The sequence below is a fragment of the Peromyscus eremicus genome, chromosome 6 (assembly GCF_949786415.1).
Source record: "Peromyscus eremicus chromosome 6, PerEre_H2_v1, whole genome shotgun sequence".
In the NCBI taxonomy this organism is placed as follows: Eukaryota; Metazoa; Chordata; class Mammalia; order Rodentia; family Cricetidae; genus Peromyscus; species Peromyscus eremicus.
This window is the reverse complement of record NC_081421.1, coordinates 26,595,985-26,617,935: the sequence shown is the minus strand read 5'-3', so window position 1 is coordinate 26,617,935 and position 21,951 is coordinate 26,595,985. Positions and strand designations below refer to the sequence as shown.

The window sequence follows — 21,951 nt, the reverse complement described above, 5'->3', positions numbered from 1 at the left end:
TATGAGAGGGAGCATGTGAATATTATTTTACTTGATATAATTATCCCAAAGGTCACCTATCATGTTATAAATAACAGGATTTCACTTTTCTTTATGGCTAAACAGCTTTGCATGTTGTGTACAGACCACAGCTTCCTTATCAGTTCCTAAGGAGATGGACACTTAGTTTTCACTCTCTGGCAGGTGAAAAATGTGCTGGCATAGGAATTAAAATGGCTCTTTGACATTGATTTAATCTGCTTTGGAAGGTCCCCAGTAGTGGGATTCTGGGTCACATGGTTGTTCTATTTTTAATTATTAAATGACATTACATCAAGAACATGCCTAGTCCCTTTCTCCACATCCTTGCTGGAATAAGCTACTTTCAGTGTTTTGGATAATAGCCACTCTAATTTATTTTTTGATTTTTATTTGGTTTTGATTTCCATCTCCTTGAAAACTAATGATTTTGAATATTTTTCACGTGTCCAGTAGCCATTTACACATGTCCTTTCAAGAAATCCCTGTTGTCCATTTACAAATTATTATTATTATTTTTCTGTTGAGGTTTCTGAGTTCCTTAAATGTAGGATGTAAATACACTGGTGAGTGCTTCCCCTGTCCTGTAGGCTGCCCTTTGGTGTGCACAGCTCTTCACTTTCAAGTTTGTGTGTAACCAGTTCACTAAGGATTCCTAGGGCAGACCCCAGCAATGACTTCCTCTTCCTTTCACACTCCCGTCTCCTTTCCTTCCCATCTCCTAGCTCTCAGCATTGCTGAGTGCCTACTAAATATGAACTGGTTTGCTTAATACGAACAGCTGGGAATATGGCAAGTACGTTCCTCACCTTTTGGGGTTGGTATTGGCAAGAAGGCATGCCATTTCTTTGGCCCCTTCCCTGGCCCAGTGTGACGATATCATCATCAACCCGACTGGATTTGGGGTCACCCAGGAGACTCTTTGCTCAGACACTTGGTCAGAGTGAAAAGGAAGTGACCACACTCGGCTTTCCCCAGACTCTGCACAGTGTACAGTGTATAGTGTACGGTGCACAGTGTATGGTCTCTGGCCCGTACTTGCCTCTGTCAGGAAATACATGTAGCCACTTCGTTGTGTATAAGACAAAACAGACTCCCAAGATCCCAAAGGAGTGTGATTCATCTATAAGGAAGCTTGAGAAATGACCAGAAAGCTTAGCATCATCTGTTTCTTGGACTACCAACTGTCCCAGCGAGGGTCCTTTTCTCAATCTATTTTGTCACAGTGTTCATTGGGAGCAGCAAGGGTGCAAATGCTCAGTGATGAGCATTTCATCTTTTAAGTGACATTTCGGGAGTTCAGCTCTCATCCATCTTAGTGTCCCTGCCTTTTATGTTTGCTAAACAGCTTTCCCTCCTTCCAACTTCCATTCAGCACTAGAAAGCCTTTTGACATTTTCCCCCAACTTCCCCAAAGCATAAATCACACCTTGTCACTTTAGAATTTTTCAGTTTCTCTTCTATCACTGGCATTTTCTCCCAGGTCTTGAAATTGATGAGGGTACACTGGTTATTAAGGAAGACTTGAAGGGCTAGCTCAGGGTGTAGCTCAGAGCTGGAGATGTCTGGAGCAATGCCCCTTGAGTCTACCCACTTCTGAGTCATCATCTCTCGGTTCAATCAGCAAGCATCCTCTCAAGAAATGCCTTCTGTGTGCTGCGCTGTCTCCTGGGAACAGAAAGTAACTGACCCTTGCTAAGAGAATCTCAACCTCTCTGATTTTGATAGCCTTACCATTCCCATGAGGATGAGCACAAACATGCTCAGTATTCCAATGTACGCCAGGTACTGTGCTAAACACTCTGCACCATGTGCCATTGACTCCTCATAGGAGCACCATGGGCTAGCTTTCATTAGTCCCACCTTACAGGTGGGAAAGTACAGTGCAAGATGGCCAAGTCACTTTTCTCAAGGCTTGAAGTCTAGGCTGTGTGGTGGTGGAGTTCAGAAGGTCTGGGATGCACTTTTGCACTATGGGAGCTCTACTGTGATAGCTTATTGAACCAGGAGTGGAAACCTGTGACAAGGACCAAATCCCAATACAACTGACCATGAGGACCAATGTGTGTTAGCAGCCAAACTGAGCTGTGGTGAGATCTGTAACGGAGTGAGAAGAGATGAGAACACAAGTGTGTGGAGCGGGGAAAGCGGGTCTGCGGAGAGACAAGAGAGAGGGAGGAGCAAGCGAAGGCGAGGGCAAGGAGAGGCAGGCGGCAGCGCGCACGCGGTGGCCATCCAAGCCCGTGTCTCTTCTTGGCTTCAGCTTCCACCTCTACACAGGTACCCCACTCACTTTGTTTTGAGTTCCTTCCATGGAATATGCATGTAAATGGTTTGTGAATTTTAACCCTTTGTGTGTTACCTACAACTCCCCTCGTTTCCCCCTTAAACTCTGTAAAAATGTCTTCTTTCTCTTTTATTTCTAATATAAAGAAGCTTCATGGCACAAACCAGTGTTCTCATTCAGTTGGGTAGGTGGATAGATACTGGACAGAATACAAATAGTTTCAGGAAAGTACTATGGACAGAGGTCCGTTGGGTCCCAGGAAAGGCTTCCAGAAGGGAAAGCAGAGTCAGAAAAGAATGGGAGGAAGAAAAGCAGGAGATTTCCAGGAGATAGGCAATGGTAGACAAGATGGCCGGTAAGAGCTGAGGTGGCTCGCTCTACTGGGGTAGAAAGCGGGTCTATGAAGTGTAAGAGGAGGCAGGAGAAAGATAGAGCCGCTAGGGTGTGCACCACAGGGCACTTTGTATGGGACATAATCACAGGTAGTATGGCCAATATAGTCTTCTAGAACTTTCTCTTCTACTCACACAAGAATGAATTGAGTGAGTTCCTGATGGCCACCCTGTGGAAGTGAACTCAGTGTCCTATAAGCTAAATCTTGCCATAATAAGACAAAACTTAAGTTTTTTTTTTTACTTTAGCCTGAATTAATTTTTTAAATACATATGTTTTTAATGTTTTTTTTTTTTTTTAATCTTATGGCTTGTTTGGTGGTTAATTGTATGTGCCAACTTACCCGAGCCATGAGGTGCCCAGACTAAACATTATTTATGGGTATGTCTGTCACATTGTTTCTGAGCATTAAGGAGACAAGCTTTTGAATTGGAGTTGGTAGATTATCATTCCCAAATTATATTAATAGGAACCGTGAGGTCCATAATAGAATGAAAGGCAGAAGAAGAAATAAATGTTGTGTGTGACACGTATGGGTACATTTGTGAAGGTGGGCCTATGTGACAAGACCTGCCTATAGAGGTCACAGGACAACCTTGGCTTCTGGTCCTCACCTTCCGGCTTAGTTAGATAGTCTCTTGCTGGTCAGTGCTGTGTGGTCCAGGCTAGCTGAGCCACAGCCTCTGGGGGTTCCCTCATCTCTGCCATGCATTTCATCATAGAAGCACTAGGATTACATATGCATACTATCAATTCTGGCTTTCCAGGAGTTCTGGGATTTCAGACTCAGGTCCTCATGCTTGTGTGGCAAACATTTTTGATCTGCTGAGCTGTGCCTGCAGCTCATGACTTGTCTATTCTCAGTCCTTGCTCTCTACTTGGGTTGGGACATCATATCTCATCTTTACCCACTTCTGCACTGGGAGTCATCCTACCACAGGTGCAGGGTCATTAGATTTCTTGTCCTCCATAGTCACACAAACCACCTCCCCATAATCTCTCTCTCTCTCTCCATATACATATATATACACATATATATATGTATATATATATATACACACACACACTCACACACACACATACACATACATGTATATATGTAGTATCTTGATTAATATGGCTTGTTATCCTAAGACCCCACACTTTGGGGCTGAGGGGCTGAGGAGATGGCTTAGATGGTAAAGTTCTAGCCTTGCAAGCCTGAAGACGTGAGTTAAATCCCCAAGACTGATGCCATTTCAGAGTTTGGGTGGCAGAGGCAGGTGGCCTCTGGGCTTGTTGGCCCAGACAACTTAGCTTATTTGGTAAGCCCTGGGCCAGTGAGAGACCTTATCTCAAAAAAGAAAGAAGTGAAGGGCACTTGGGGAAAGACACCCAAGGTGGTGCCCTGGCCTCAACATGTATGCATATGCATTGGCACAGACTTACATGCACATATAATAATAATGAAAAAAAAAAAACCAACTAAAAACCTACACTTGGTAAAAACAGAATTTGGTAACTGAGGGTCCCTCCACAGATAAACTTCACACAAGACACAGGTGCATATGGCTTTGGAAGTGCTGGTGTTTGTGGTCCTCAAATGCTGGGCCCTTTGAATAATATGGAATCATTGGGTATGGTTGGCAATAGAAATGAATATGTAGCTCTAAATGTCTCCCTGGAGATACTGACTGTTGTAAACACTCAGGCATGTTAGGAACCGGGCTGTTTCCATTTGGAGTCAAAGAGTAACTCACTCTAGAACACTCTCTCTTGTGTGGTAAGCTCTGGTAGAAACCTCTACCCTTGTATTAAAATAACCCTTCACGATGCTGGGAGCGTTATATACCAGCAGCACACAATGCCAGCACTGCCAGCCAAGTCCGTTCTTCATCGCAGGCACACATGAAAGCATTCTTTAAAGTCCACTTCAAAGATTCGACGTGGGCATAAAATGAAATCCTAGCAAGCTGCTGTGCGGGCTAGTCGTCTAGTTATAACCACACTGCAAATTTTACTTCAAAGGCCTTATTCATCTCAAAACTACACTTTCTTTCTTCCTGACTAGAGTGAGAGGCCCTCTGCCTTTCTGGAGAGGAAAGTCTGTGAATGGAGTTTCCTAGCCCCATTCTGTTGGAAGAGAGAGAATGACCATGTTGTCTGTTTATGCTTTAGAGGGAAGAGTGAGTTGTAATAAGAGGCAAGCGGAGTCGGGAGTTTTTGGTGATAATGAAATAAAATAACCTTTACTGGACACCTGAATTTACTAAGTGGCTCACTTCATGTTGTCAATCATCCTACAAAACATATGGCATTATTTAGTGTGTGTGTGTGTGTGTGTGTGTGTGTGTGTGTGTGTGTGTGTGTGTGTCTAAAATTGATGCAAGGTACCTTCTTTGATTTCTCTCCTCTTTGTTAGCTGTGGCAGGGTCTGTCTCCTGACCAGAGCCTGCCAATTCTGGCTAGTCACAGTAACCAGGGATTTCCTGCCTCTGACTCCTGAGTGCTGAGATTTCAAGTGGTTGCCATACCTGTGTGGCTGTGTGTGTGTGTGTGTGTGTGTGTGTGTGTGTGTGTGTGTATTCTGGGGATCTAAATTCTTGTCTTCAGACTTGTGTGACAAGCACTTACTTTATCTACTGAGCCATCTCCGTAACCTATTTATGAAATTTCACAGAAGATAAACAGATGTAGGGAAAGAGGTGGTGACATTACCCAATGCTACTTGCCATTGTTTTCTTCTCAGACTTGCATGCAACGAAAAGAGAAGATGGGTTCTGATTTCTTGGGGTACTGCAGGTCAGCAAAGCCCCCACCAGGGGCACAGTGGGAGGGCAGGTGAAAGGGAGCAGGTGCTTCCCACCAAATGAAAGCATCTTCCCAGACTTAATAAACAAAATCCCCTTTTAGGGGCTGGAGAGAGGCTCAGCATTAAGAGCACTGGTTGCTCTTCCAGAGGACCTGGTTTCCATTCCCGGTATCCACACAGCAACTCACAACTGCCTGCAACCCAGGCACAGGGGATCCAATGCCCTCCTCTGGCCTCTGTAGACATTAGACATGCATCTGGTACATAGACATACATACAGGCACAACACCCATACATATAAAAGTAACTAAATAAAAATTTAAAAATTCCTCAAAATTCAAAGATGAAAATAAATGCAAAGGTATACTTCTTAGCTGAATTCTGTGTTCTTTAGCCCCAGCTTCTTACTGTTTTTTTGTTGTTCAAATGTTAATTTAATGAGATACAAAGATAGCACAGTTTCCTGGAACTACTGAGCATTTTACAGGAAACACATAAGGGTGAAATCATGGGGAAGAGGCCAACAAAATCACCATTTCTATCAAGAGAGGGCTTTCATTTCTGTTTTCCTGGTGTTCGGAACATCTGCGTTTTCCAGTTTTATGTCCTCGGGCTCCGATTTTATACTCTGATTTGCATAGTTCCTGTTGAAGAATTGGGCCTAATGAAATTAAGTCACTCTGCAGAAACTCGGGAGGACAGAGGAAAGGAGAAGGCAGACAAAATCACTCAACCACTTAGAAGCACAGGTTCCCAGCCTCCCCAGCCAGCCGCTTACAATATATGCTATAAGGATTCTATTCGAAAGCTTGACCAGGAAAAGCACTTAAGGACTGTGTTTCCTTGTGACGCTGCTACACCAGCTCACCTCTCTGATCATTAAGGTTCCTTCTCTTGAAATACTGCCGCCAAAGGTGTCGGCATGCGAAGTGTCCAGCCCGTGCGTCCCGACCATCCCCACGCTGTACTGCTCGTTACTCCCTGGAGCTCCTGTTGGTCTGAGATGAGAAGGAACAGTAGTCACAGACAAGGTGTAAACTTATTCTACAATGGAATCCCATAAAACGTAAACACCATTTCCTGCCCACAGCAAATGCGCATGGCATGACATTTGCCATTTACGTTATTTGTGTGACTTGCAGTGACTTTAAGGATATTCTGTATTAACACACCTAGATGGAGTTTCTCTTTCTGCAGGATCTTGACCTATGTTGTACCCTATTTGTGCTCTCCAAGGAAAATTGATGCAATCAGCATTCAGGGTTATGAGGCTCTACTGACTCCTCTGGCCCCAGGACCTTCTGTGACGAATGGGCACCCTGACCTACCTCTGCCCTTGCTAGTCCCTCTGCTTGGCTCTTGGCTGGCTCCTCTTTCCTCCATTTTTATTCTGAGAGACTGATACTTTATGGAACACCATCTCAAGACTCACATCCAGTCCACCAGCCTTCACTCTTCTTCTTGTCATTTGCAATTCCTTTCAGATTTCTTTAAGATTTGTATGTGCATACACACACACACACACACACACACACACACACACACACACACACACACACACGCTTATCATGTGGGAGGAGCTGGAGTTGGGTTTTATCCTAAAGAAAGTCATCTACTTCCTCTGAGACAAGGTCTCTTTTGGCCTGGAACTTACCAATTAGGCTGGGTTGGCTGGTCAGTGAGCGCTTTACTGACTGAACTATCCCTTGGTCCCTGAGATTTTCAGTTCTTTAGGCTGTAATCTCTTCATTTCCTCCTTCATTAGAACACATGCTTGTCTTTTTGTTTATCGATACACACCCAGGTCAGCATCAACTTTATTTATCCAAGTTCTGTGATCAAAGTGTGCAGTACCTTTAGCAAAAGGTTCTTAGCATCAAGTTCTGGTGGGAATCAAGAGCAGTGGCAAGGTCTGGGGTGGGGGTGGGGGTGGGTCTCATCAACAGCTTGAAGGGAGGTGTCTCAAACTGAGCTTTTTATTTGATAACCTGTGGCTTCTGGGAAGAGCATTAAAATTTATATTATATATACATATACATTCATATAATGTATATAAATTCATATCACACACATATAGGAAGTTTATGAAATAGTAGGTGTCCACTTTATTTCAATATAGGCCGTATACAGCTAGTATGTAATATAGAGCACAAAAACGGATCATTAGACAAATGAGGATTTGTGCTACTTATAATGGCAGCTAACTGGTTCACGTATGAACTAGTCTGTCAAACTTACACAGTATTCAGTACTTTCCTAAAATATCTATATTCAGGCTATGATGACATACATTTATTCCCAGGCTTTTCTTGTGATCGTGTTATGTATTCCCAGAGATGAACGGTAATCCGAGGATGTAACAACATAGTCACCCAGGAACCACAGGTTTATGCTAGCAGACACAGGGGAGAACTTCCAGGGATTCGGTGACAGAGCAGTAGGCAGTAGGGAGTGGTGACAAGCTGATGCCACCATCCCTAATACACGAACAATGGCACTCTTCGTGTGCCACACAGAGCAAGTGCCAGCACTCAACAGGGGAAGCACCATCACATCTGAGCTTCACTCAGATGACCAAAATCTAAGCATTCTGTGTCTCTTGCGCCCACATTGTCTGGTTTACAAACTTGGAAAGTGGAGAATCAAGCGGATGCTGTGGTTGCTGGATTTCAAGATTTGGGGTTTCATTGTTATAGATTTCTCTCTGCTGTTTTAGCAATTGATTAATTTTAAATGCGTTTTTAAAAATAAATTATGTATCTCTTGGAGAACATTTATCACTTCAGCCTTTTAATTCTTTTTGTGTTTAAAAATTGTCAGTGATTGCTGGGTGTGGTGGCACATGCCTTTAATCCCAGCATTCAAGAGAAAGAGGCTGATGATGTCCGTGAGTCTAAGACCTAGACTGGTCTACATAGTGATATCCTGTCTCAAAAATAAAATAAAATAAGACACCACCAGTTGACAAGCCAGGGTCAATGGGAAAATCTCACAGGGTACCTACCACCCCAGATGAAGAATACAGGCAATTAATGGCTGCTAAAAGGGAGAATTAGTCTTCCCTAGGGATCAATCGCCTAAATCTAATACCAAGTGGTCTGCCTTAAAAACATCATACAATCAACACTAAACAGACTCAGAAGGCTGTATTCATACATTAATTCACACACACACACACACACACACACACACACACACACACACACACATATTTAACAAGAAAAAGAAGCTATGGGTTTAAGAGGGAGTGGGGAGGGGTATGGGAAAAGTAAGAGGGAGGGGAAATGATGTAATTAAGTTTTAATTAAAAATTAAACAAATTATAACACAAATAAAACCACCACCACCACCACCACCACCACCACCAAGACCTATCTGTATTTTCTTAAATATGATCATAGTTTGAAGATGTAATAAAATATTCACTCTAAGAACCAAGAAACACACCAGATCTGTGCTAGCAGGCACACTGCTGGAATTCTAGCTAAGGATTAGGCAGAGTGCTTGAAGTCCTGAGTTCGATCACCAGCAGTGGAAAATGGAGGAGCAAAAAGATGAGAGTAAAACCCGACCTGAAAACGTACAGTGAGGCCTTCGTTTAAAATCCAATTTGAAAACGTACAGTGAGGCTTTCATTTCAAAGTTTCTCACTAGGCACAAAGGACTAAACGAACTCAAATATGGGTGATGTGTTTGGGATAATATTCAAAAACTCACTTTCAATGTCATTCTTTCTGTTCCAGAAAGGAGCCATGAATATCAACTGTTCCCAGACATGGGAAAGCTGTTGCTGTGATCATCTGGGGCCTATCAATAGATCAGTGAATCAAGTAGATCTTAAAACTTGCTGTGATCATCTGGGGCCTATCAATAGATCAATGAATCAAGTAGATCTTAAAACTAATGCTCTTCTCTCACCTCTTTGGAACTTAATCTTACCTATGCTGCTCCTTTTCCTATGGGAGTTAAACTCTTGGTTCAGAGGAGATGCCATGAACCCAATAGATCAATACGTCAAGTGTTTCTCAAGGCCTCCAGGGGAGGGGTTGCTTGTCTTCCCCTCTGCCCATCAGGCACTCTCTGCTACTACCACAGCTCAGGCTGAGACTGGGGACCACTGTCAGGTTGGTACTCCGTTATCACTGAGAGTCTCATTTCTTCTTAAATTCCTGACAATATTCTGATTCTATTCAAATATTTTAATTAGAGGAAGTATGGATATGGATACATCTTCATTAAAAAGATCTTTTTAAAACCTACTTCTAGCAAGGAAAACTCTCAATGAATTACCTATACACTTAGTTAATCCTTTCCCATTTTTCACTTAATTATTGTTTTAGTAAAATAATTATCATTGGTCTATTTCTAGATCATGTAAATTTCATAGCAAGACTTAATACAATAATTCTTTTGTCAATATCCTCTTTCAAATGCTTATTTGGTCATTTCTACCAAGTCCAATTTTTGTGGGTCTATTTTAAAGGTTTAAATTTTACTGAAAAGATTTATGTGTCAATTATTAGCAGATATCAATATCAATAGCAGATATTACCATGCATACCATTACTCACTGTTTATTTTAATATTTGCTAAACATTTTTAACTGAGACTACATTTTTTTGCTTGAATCAGTTTTTACACTTTGACTTTTCTGGGACAGCACTGACTCATCTGTTATGAATTTTAGACTGTTTCAAGTTATATTTTATATTATCTCAATCAAAAATATTCCCTATAGATGGAATAAAAGGCAATCTATTTATTCCTTAGTTAATTTGCTTCCAATATGGTAAACAACTCCTTTTAGGTAGCCCAGACAGCCCTGCTACATAGGATCATTTGGTTATGAACATTTTGTATATATATTTTTAGGTTCTGTGCCTCTTATATTAATTGCCTCTGCATGTGCCGTGACACCACCATGTGTTCAACATAATGTAGTGGCTTTTGATTGCAAGAAATTTCCAAGACTCTGCACATTCAAATCACCTCCCTACACATTTCCTTTCAAAGGGCAAAGCACAGCCCCCAGTTCCCAGTCAGGAGTTGAAGACCCTGTTTTAACACAGCAGGTCTGAGTCTATCTCACTTATTCTTCCTGTTCCTGGCCCTTCTCTGGTCTTCCTTTTCCTTTGCTCTTCTGTGCCCATTTCCTTCATGGGCTGTCCTTAACTGCAAGGGGTCTCTGAGACTCTGCTTCATTTTGTGTAATCTTTTAGCATGCTCTCTTATCTACGGCCTTGATTATGACCAGTCACTTACTTTTTCTACCTCCACTTGGGTATTTATATACCGGGTGGCAGCTGGGGGCATGACCTTTCTCGGGTCGTAGTCATTTGAATGAGTAACTTTAAAACCATTGACTGATTGTGTTCACTCTGACCCCTTCTCTCGTTCTCCCATGCTCAACCCAGGCCTTCCTATTGTGCTTCCTAACCGCATCTCAAGTATTTTCTGTTCTTCTTTTAAAGTGACTCAATGAGGTTGGCTTCCTCTCTTTCATTAACGGCAGTCTTCACTTTCAAGTTCACTGCACAACTGACTGTGTTTTTATTTCTTCCAACATTCAGTAGCTCCCTGTCAACTGTGGTTAAAAGTTAAAGATCTTTACGATAGCTTTAAAGGTATCATCGGGTCCCTGTGTCTAACGGAACTTTAAAAGCAAATCCTATCCTCTTCTAACTCTAGCAACGTTAACTTACAGTTGTTTTCTGTGCGTATCATATGACAAAACCCTGAGTGGTCCAGGTCTGATCTGTTTCCCAGTCCCCTTCGTTCTTATCCTCTGCCTTCCCCTAGACAACACATTTTTAAGCACGGGGGACAGTTCAGATGGCTCCCCACTCTGTTTCCATGTAGTTCTCGAGCATCTCTACCACTACATCAACACGTGGTCCTTCAGCGATCAGATCTCATCTGTGCATATGTCCTCGGTGTTGTGTGATGAGTGTGACATTCAAGAGGCATCTAGTGAGTATTCAGTACATGACTGGAAGGCTTTTCTTAGTGTCCCTAGTAGGGATTTTATTCTGGGTTTTGATTAGCATCAAAGCATAGGTCTTTTGTAAATTGATGAGTGACTAGCTATAAAGATAATTATTAGCATGTTAAACGCATTAAGCAACCAATGCCGACTTCTGTTATCTTACATCTAAAAGGGCATCTTTGGTACTGGATTCACTAGGCTGTACCAACATAATTTTTGAAAATCCAGTGGTTAGTATGGGAAAGCAAAATAATTCTGCTCAGACAGTCATAGGACTTTAGAGGGCAAAGAATTAATTCTAAGGTATATATACTTAAACAGGGTTGGTTGGTGCTGGAGAGACGGCTCAGCAATTAAGTGTACTTGTAGATTTTTCAGAGGACTGGGGTTCAATTTCCAGTGCCCACATGGTAACTCATAATCATCCCTAAATCCCCTGATTTCCACCAGGCACATACACAGTGCACAAATATACAGCAGGCAGAACATGCATATGTGTAAAATAAAGTCAATAAATCTAAAAAAAACATAAAAATTAGTAAATTTAAAATGATGTTAAAGGCTTCCAGTGAGTATGTAAACTGTGACACAAGCATCTGTCCTAGACGTATACGGACTACTTCAGTGAAGAGGGAAGCGGGGAAGAGGCGCCGACCTAAGCAACCTCAGAACCCCAAAGACGAGCAGTCTACCGTGCGCCTAATTAATCTGTAACACTTGTTCCCAAACAGGAACACAGTCTGAGAAACCATCACAGGCAAGAGGAGTCTAGGAAGTCGTGACAACTGAATGCAGCGTGGTAGGAGAGAAGGCCATGAAAGCTAAGCAGGCTTGGCCAGCCTGGCCAGTCCATGTCAGGGCTGCTCACTAAGAGAACACATGCAATGTGGATGTAAGAGAGTCTTCCTGGAGACTGTGTAGAGGATGTGACCTGGCAGAAACAATGAACTCTGTTACCAATTGATTTTCCTATAAAACTGCAACTACTGTAACAATAAAGGAATGGAAAGAAAACGAAAACAAAAATGATATGGCTAGAACAACAAATATCACCTCTTACCGTGTTAACTTTCCATCATTCTAGAGGTAATTTTTCTTCATATAGAGATTGGGTAGGAAAACTTAGCTATCCAAAATCCTATGAAGATTGTGAAAGGCAAATCAAATCAAAACAAGCAATAAAATCCTACCATTGATTCAAATGAAAAAAATACAGGAAATTTCCTGTAATTAGAGTACTGGTTTGGAACAATAATTCCCCCTAATTGGATTTGTCCAAGTGCTCCTGGAGGTACTGATTTAATTCAATTCAATTCAATTTAATACGTGCTTTCGGGGCACCTGCTTTCTGGAAGGTCCTTGGTTTGGCAGAGGGTAGTGGATAGAAAATCTGGGACCATGTGATTCCTCAACTAAAGTGCTTAGCCTCACCAAGAGCATAGGGGTGCTACAGATCCATGCGTATACAAGGGAGGAATTCAGGAAGAAAGGGATCGGCTGGGTATCACGGCTCCAAGGAAAGGGCACTGCATTTGATGGCTGCCCCAGTTTTGTTTGGCTGGAATGTGTTAGGGCAATCATTGGTTGCAGGAATACAAGGGTTTGTAGGGACTTAGGGATAAAGCATGACCAGTCACCCTAGAGCATGAAAATGCACAGGAGGGCAAAGGACTTACAAAGAAGCACTGTAGTAGCTGAGGAAGTGGGCAATGGGTTCGAACCATGGTGTTTTAGTGAGAACAGAAGGAGGAAAAAGAAAGCTATATGGCCTTCTTTATCTAGGTGGCATTGTGAGACTGATAAAATGAACTGTTAGGACTACATGGTCACCATTTGGACTTACCTTTTTATTAAAAATTATTTTCATTTATGTATATTTGTGAGTGTATGCCACATGTGTGTGGGTGCCTGTGGAGGGCAGGAGAGGGTGTTGGATCCTAGAAGCTGGAGTTACAGGCTACAGTGAGTCACTGGATGCAGGCATCAGGCCTATACTCCACCCTCTGGAAGAGTGGTGAAGATTCTTAATCACTGAGCCATCTGGTCAACTCACAACCAGTGCCTTACCGTCTGAAGTCTGGATTGGGCTGCAGGGAGGGCACTGACACAAGGGGCGCCTATTTGGCTTGCTCCACAGGATGCAAACTGACCTGGTTCTTCCATCTTATCAACCTTTTACTTTGCCTGATTATAAGAATAGTCTGTGTCTATCATATGCTTGGTGATACACATATAATAAAAGTTCCTTACAACTCTTAGATCAGTGGTAGTTTCTGATGCTCTAGGGCTATTTTCTTCTATACCTCCCCCCTCCCCCCATGAGGTGCTGCACAATGCAGTCAGCTAGTTAGGGAACCCAACGTCAAGTACACTGTTACAGAAGACATGGCAGCAGTGTGAAGCTGTGCTAGGACAAGTTCCTCTTTGAACGCTGGAATCCAGGGTTGCCTGTGTGAAAGCCTCCATTTCCAAGAAGCTTGCTCTGTGTGCACTTTGCAGGAGTGAACTGTGGTACAATATACTTTTATTTCCTCTAAAAATACATAGCATGAAACATAAAAGTTTATCTTAACAAAAGAAAATAAAAGTGGTAAGAACATGTACAAAGAGACTAGCCCCAAAGCATTCAATTTGTACGTAAGTAGCTGTTTTGTAATGGAGTTTTAATAGCATGAAATTTCTAAGGTGTATAAGCACTGTGTTGGAGGAGAACAGACTGTATCTGTTTTTAATGCTCATGAAAATACATCTATAGTTCAGACCAAACTGGTATACACACACACACACACACACACACACACACACACACACACACACCTATTTCTCTTTATTGCCTTTTTTCTGTATATATCTCATACGAATATATATATATATATATATATATAAAATTTTAAATACACACACACTATTTTTAATAGTTTTTAATGGACAATCATTTCAATCTATCTAAAATTTCTAAGTCTTTAAGAACAACATCTTGTCTTGTCTCCATTGTAAGGATCCCACAAGAGCCTCAGTTTATCATTTGTTACCAGAGTTATAGTAACAGATCCCGTGAATGTCTTTACCAGTATGTCCAAATTGTCCCACGGAAATACCCTCCCTCAGACCTAGCACTGATCACGTAATGCCCTGGCTCAAGACACAGACAGTTCCCATGGCTGCGTGCTAACCTGTACACTACTGCTCTGGTGTTTCTAATCCAGATTCTCTCCCCCACTGTCACAGCCCTCAGATTTATACCTTGCTCAGTCTTCTGGGTTTTTTCAACTCTTCCCTCGGCCGGAGCTCCCAGTCCCACTCTGTGTTCTTATCTGTCTTCCTGACTATTATTCAGGTTACTGAATGCTTCTCTTTCCTTTGCATCAGGCCACAGACTTGCTTGCTCTCTGAGGTCTGGACCTCAGGTCAGGACCCAGTGTGATTAAGTCATGGTTAATTTGGGAAAATATTGGAAAGCCGCTCAATTCCAGACACAACCAAGTCTTCAGGGTAGAGAAACGGACAAGCCACTATTCCATCCTCAGAGACCGCCACCGTTCAAAGAGGGAGACAAACATGGCAGCAGTCGTGACTCAAGGTATGACATGCAAACCTAGGGCTACTGGGGAAATAACAGTGACACTGGAGAAGGGGGAGGAAGGGACAGGAATGGATGGCTCGTCACAGCAGGTGGGGCTGGGGGTAGGTGCTTTCCAAAGGGGCGGAGAGCAGATGGCAGAGAGAAGCACAATGCCACCTGTTTTGGGGAATGTTAGAAGATGGACGTTTTGTCCTGAAGGATAAGTTTAACTCTCCTCTAGAGGGTGGAGGGGAAACATCATTCATAGAGTTACAAAGTATGATAGGGGCTTAGAAGATTCTTTATACTTTTCCACAAATTATCTTTGGTTGTCCCAAATGATTAGATATAGCTTCCATGTATAATTTATCTCTCTAAAGAAGAATATAAACTTGGAAGGCAGAAAATAAGTTCATGCTCTCCAAATGCCTCAAGACCCTCAGCACAGTATTTGATATGTAGTGGGAATTGTAGGAATATTTTAATTTCATCACCAGCTATTACCCTAGCAGTTGTATGCCCAGTGTTTAGAGAGAACTTTAAGCATCTGTTAGAAGAACTGAACAATGCTGAGTCAAGACAAAATGGAAAAGATCAGCATGTTTTGTAGAGATGTTCTGGCTTAGTAGTTTTGCCTCTAGAACAATTTTATTTGCTATTAAAAGACAATTTAGCACAATTTGTTTCAAAGTGTCATATCTTAGCATTTTTATAGTTGTCAATAATTGGACAGCCAACACAAGCATGGATTGATAATGATGGCTGTTGGATTTGCCTCTCAGAACTGCTTGGGGGGGCATCCTCTGCACACTGGCCACCCCTGTCCTTCTCCAGTCTATTGAGCAGGACAATAATTATGATCTGATAACATCCTTTTTCAGTAAAGTCAGTATGCCCCGGTGATCAATACTGAGAGTTAATCCCAAGAAATGGAGGGAAAGAAAGTGGAGATGGGAAGTCAGCATTACCGCTCATCACGTTATGGCAGCAGTGACAACTTATGGTTATTTTTGGAGGAGTTAGAAAAGCAGAAAAAGAGTGGGATGTGAAGAACCAACCCAAGAATCCACTCCAATGAACAAAACTCACTGAGCTTCCTGTTCATGCTGAGGGAAGAAAGAAAAGTAAAAACTGGTCTGATTTGGGGAAATCTAGGCAGACGTACACAGAGACAAAAGTGTGCAAACATAAGATGTGAAGAATTTGACAAGAGCATGTGAAGATGCTGGCGACAGAAGAGAGGACTGAGTCAGGGAGATGGTGCAGAAGGTGAAGTGTGCCAGGCAAGCATGAAGCCAGGTACAGCAGGGCACACTTGTCATCCTGGCACAGAGGAGGTGGAGCCAGGAGGGCCAGTGAGCGCCAGGCCAATGAGGGGACCTGTCTCAAAAAAGAAGGTGGACAGCTCTGAAGAATGACATCCAATGTTGACTTCTGGCCTCATACAGACATGAACATATGTATAGCATACACACTGCACACATGTCAACATCAACATACATGTAGGTACATACATACACATTCACAGAAGAAAGGAAAGGGATCAAATGAAAAAGACCCTGAAGAGGATAGAGTGAAAAATAGTAACACTTAGAATGTCCTTGAGTGGTTCTTTGCCTCCTGATTATTTCTCTGGGGTACTAACACCTGTTGCCATGTGCATTCATTTTTGCTTATTGGTGGTCATGGTGGTAGGTAGAGTAAGCGTCTCCTATTCATAATGTCACTGACCATGATCTTGTTCTCTTGCTTATAGGTGGAGAGACATGTGCCAGTGGTCTTGCTGTCCATATTGTTTGTCTTAGAGAGGAAAACAAAAAGGAAAGAGCCATCTGAAGAACAGCAAATCCAATGGTAACGGGCAGGGAGGGCACCCACAGGCTTAGAAGCGCTATGTGCTCTAGGTGACCCAATCTATGGAGAGAGATATAGAACTATGTTCCAATAAGAACACAATTCCCCAAAGCCACTCCACTTGGTCAGGGCCCTATGTGTGATTGGTATTTAGCTAGTATTTCTCACGCTTTGGTTTGGAGACTCACTCCCTTCCTGGTCTTCCTTTGAGAAACAGTCTAGATCCAGCCATGGTGCTGTAGGTCTCAGCTACTCCTGAGGCTGAGGCAGGAGGATAGCTCAAGCACAGACATTCAGGGCAAGCTCAGGAACAACCTGTACACGCCATCTCACAACAACAACAACAACAACAACAACAACCACAACAACAGTGTCTTACATTAGTCTGGGGATGTCGCTGACAGCCACCGTCCCATCGTGCGTCTCACTCTCCCCGTCTTCCTCTTCCTCCTCACTGCTCTCCGACTCCTCACTGGAGGAGGAGTAATCAGTCACTTTCTTCAGTGGACGGTTTGTTTCTTCAATCCGGAGTTCTCTTAATTCTTTGGCTAATGCCGTCAGATCCTACGAAAGAAAAATTTGTAAGCACATGAAGCATAGTTACAACCAAAGCTGTATCTCCCAGCCAGTCATTGTTCCAGCTTAAGCCACAAGAAAAAAGAAAGAAAGAAGCTCTGTAGAGAACTGTGACAAACACAGTTACCGTATGGAACTAAGAAAATGATGCTTGTGGTGTGGAGAAGCTAAGAGACAGGAGATGAAATAAATTCAAACTTGGTTCAAAAACAATAGCTAGACTGGGACTGACTGTGCACATGTGTGTGTTAGACCAGGACTGACTGTGCATATATGTGCGTGCCGTGCTGTGTGCATGCGCATACATACAAACATTGTGTTTTCTTTTGAGAGGGTGAGGTTGGTCACCCCCAGAGTTGAATGGGAAAATAAATGGGATTCAAATTTGTTCCCCAAGTATTGTGGATTTCCTGGCCAAAGCCCTGACGGTGGCCTTTCCTCTCTTGTGAGGGCTACTGGACCCAAATCGAGCATCGATCGTGGAACAGAGCGGTTGCCAAGGTTCATTTGGTGTGAAGTCATTCCCCAAAGAACAAAGGTACCACATCAAGTGACAGCCCACCCCAAATCCTAGTGCTACTGAAATTTAGAGCCACAGGAATAAGTTAATCAAGAGGAACAACAAACAGACAGACAGACAGACAAACAAACGAACAATCAGTTCTCTTCCAGAACAACAGGTGTTTCATTTTTAAGTTTTAAATTCCAGTCACCTGGCAGAAACCCTTACAAGAAATGCTGAAATGAATGTTTAAACACCCAAAGGAAGAGATAGTTTTCCAGTTTTCCATGAGTGTGATGAAACCTTAGCCTTATGGATGTGATGAGGCAGGACTTAGTCACCAGGCATAGTGCAAGACAGTGTGCCGAACGAACGTCTGACTACCTTTAATGGACATGCTTGCAGAGCAAGGCGGAGGGAGGGAGTTCTGCAGAAGCATGGCCGCTCTACTTTGCATGGGTTAAACTGCCCATGGCACGAAGCATGCAAATGAGGAAAAAGCAATTTGACATTGGTCTTACCATTTCTCCCTATTTAGGGACCCATGTGGGAATCAGAGCATTCAGCGAGAGACAGGGAGTTAGGGAGAAAGAAACTCATTGAAAAATACTAAATCCCACATTTTTCCCCCAAAAAATAATTGGCCATATTCTCTCTTTATTTCAGTCCAGAAATGTATTTGTCCAATTCACCTGATGTATGATTAATCTCAGTGACATAAATGATTGGTCATTGATCCAGATTAGAAGAAAACCTCTGATACACATGCATAGTTAATGGTAATTCACGTCCAGGCCCCGCACGCCATGTGTTGTGCGCTGTGGCCGCAAGGCAGGCCAACACTCACAGAGCAATCACTTCAGTGCTTCACTGAAATTTAGAGAACTCAAGCTGTCAAGTGAACGAGTCAGAGTGGTTTCCTTTAATGTCTCAAATGGACAGCAATATGTCCTGAACTAAGGCCCCATGAAGGGGAGGTCGCAGGAAATCCCACCCACACATTCTACTCGTAAACACACTTGCTAGGGCTTCCCATACATGCGGACTCCCTCAAACATATAACCCCAGTCTCCGCCGTCTGTGAAAGTGAATCTAGAGTCAGATCCAAAAGGCTTCGCAATGTTTAGAGAAAACATCCTAGGAAAGGGGCGATCCTCCACACACACAGAATTTTATGCACATTTATTTCTCATTTCTTAGGCAATGCACCCAACCAGGAAAGGCTAACATCCAGCTTTCACCCTTCTGTATATTTCCTCTTGATTGCTGCTGATACATTCATCTTTATCACACAAAAAGAGTATGAAGAACATGCTAGATGGGCACAATGGGGACAAACTGTTGACAGATTTGTCAAGACTCTGAAAGCAAGAGGACATGGTGAGCTTCCAAACTAGCAAAAATGACAAATCAGACACATTTATCGCATATGTAGATTTTTATAAGGTAAGACTATTAAAGAATATAACTGATATTTAAAATGTTACTTATCATTAAAAACTATGCTTTATTATAATTTAAAGAGAGAATATGGTTTAAAGGAGCTTGTTTCTACTATCAAAAAGTCTGAGTAAAATATAATACTACCACTATGACTTATTTAAATTAATGATACATTTTTTCCCCGGCATGGCTTCCTTATCTCTGACAGTTCAGGACAAGATAAGAGAAAGAGATGAAAACAAATCCAATCTATTTAGAATTATTTAGTAAGTCCATAACCCAATAACAACTTCAAGAAAGTTTCACTTGTTAAAATGACCTACATTTCCCTAAATATTGTATTTATCAACACTTTAAAATTATGACCTGCTTTATAATTTTGGTTTTAATCAGAATTTTTTATTTCTGTGTTATTAAAAAGCTCTTTCCTGAAACATTAAAAATAAATTGCAAATCTATTTCAGTTTAATTGGTAACAGCTTGGAGAGTGGGACAGAAATGAAAATTTCAAGGTAGCAATAATGAGTAATCAAAAGCGATGCCCCTGAAGAAAATCAATCTCCCACTCCGGGCGCCTCTGAGGCTAGCTGAACTTTTGTTCCTCGTACGCTCGTGATGAAGCAACTGGATGATATTGAAGTTGCAGGAATAGACATGATGCAGGGTTGTCACTGCTGGATTTGGATGCATTTTCATGCACTTTATTCTCTGACAATTCCAATTTCCTCTATCTAATGAGCCTTTCATGGTAATTTATTGCTTGGCTGTCTCAAGCCTGAAGCTAAAAAGCATTAAAAAGGGGAATAAAAGTGCTATTTAGCATGAAAATATTTGAGAACATATTAACTAAAGGAGAGATATGGCAAAATACTTCATTCTTCTACCCTAAAGTGCTAACGTGAAGGCCGTAGGCGGCTCACGTCCAAAGGGTCTCGGGTGCAGCATTTCTTAGCTTCCTCAGGACCTCACTTTTTATCCTGGTGAGCTGGTTTCTTCGGACAATTATGTAATGTCTTGCTTTAAAATATGCTCATTTAGGTGTCTTCTTTTGAAATAATATAGTTGATTCAAATTTTACTTCAACTGGTTGAGCCATCGTATTGTTAGAGAATTTTAATGTGGCTTTTCTTTTATGTGTTACATTTTCTCCTTTTTAGGAAAGCTAAGGAGTGATACCAGCTCATCCTTAACCTCAGCAGGCTCATCTGAAGGAAAAAGAGTCCAGCTCACTAATTATTACTTATTTTTCAATAAAGATAAGTGATTTTAGAATTTTTCAGTTTTTTAAATCCCAGTAAAAACCTAACCCACACCCCAGTGTTTGCACATAGACTACATGTTACACATTCAGTTATGGGAATGTAAAGGGTGTGTGTTTACAAAAGTTATATTAAATAATAGTGTTGCAAAATTTCATAGTGCAGTAGAAAGTAATGTTAACTTTATGGCTACTTTTTGGGATTTATTGCTATGAAAAATTAAACTACTGAATTACCAATAACAAGAAATACGTTTTAAAAAGGCATTTAAAGACTCATTTGAATTTCATTCTGGGTCATCCAAGTAAGAAAACAGTTGCAGAAGGCAAGTCATATCAACACCTAGGAATGGAGATGGGCAGCAAAGCTGAGGTCAAGATTTCCCACCAGTGGCTCCTGTAACATGGGCCCAGGTGACCTCTTCCTGTGAGGAACTGCCCCGTGTGTTATAGGATGCTTAGCTCTACCCCTTTATTGTAGCCACACTGCCAGTAGCTTCGTCTCCTACTTTTAAGTGTAACCACTACAGTTGACTTCAGATTTTTGCTGAGGAGCTCCTAAACAAAAGAAGGGCAGCAATCATGGCTAAGAGCTTCCGGGTTAGGCAGGACTATCTTCCTGGGTTTTGAGTGGTCCAGGCCAGGGATACCCAAGAGTCAGAGCTGTCCGTTGACTGGGGGCATTGGCTCTGATATACAGCTCCGGAGATTTTGGTATGACGTCGTCTACCCTCTCATCTCTATCCGGTGTGGTAGAGCAGACCAAAATAAATGAAGTGATTTTCAAAAAGCCTGGAACATCCAGGGTTAACCAGAGGAGACCGAGGAGAGCTCTTTTCCTCACAGAAGCCACCTCCATATCGATGTCTGGACCCTTAAGTTGTTCATATGAATACTACTTTATTGGCATCTCTAGTACCCAGGACCACAAAATAATTTTCTTTCTTTACCTGCTCTGGGTGACTGATAAAAAGTTGGGATAGTCCCTCCATCTTGTCACCACTATGAGGGAAAAGCAAGGCCATGGTGCAGAGTGACTATAAACAGTCCCATGCTGTAGACATGTGGGGGAGCAGTACTTTATAAACAGCAACCCCTTAACCAGGAAAGTGACTTTCTGAATCACTATGAATGGTGTGGTGTCACAGCTTTGGTGAAAAACAGCTTCACAGAATCAAATTTCCCTACTTGCAAAGTTCGTTCTGTGCCTATGGCTCAAATCTGAACAGTTACATTGGCTTTCCATAGCACTTTCCACTTTAAAAAATGCCTTTGTACACA

The 21,951-nt window shown here is 42.1% G+C and overlaps 1 protein-coding gene across 1 annotated transcript in view; it reads right to left on the bottom strand.

Moving 5' to 3' along the window:
- Tnik (TRAF2 and NCK interacting kinase) overlaps window positions 1–21,951 on the bottom strand; it is a 414,277-nt gene that overhangs the window by 22,533 nt on the left and 369,793 nt on the right. Inside the window, exons 22-23 of the mRNA XM_059265292.1 lie at window positions 17,271–17,455; window positions 6,358–6,487 (exon numbers count right to left, since the gene is read on the bottom strand). Of these exons, the coding sequence (XP_059121275.1) occupies window positions 6,358–6,487; window positions 17,271–17,455 (315 nt within the window). The remainder of the gene's footprint in view (window positions 1–6,357; window positions 6,488–17,270; window positions 17,456–21,951) is intronic.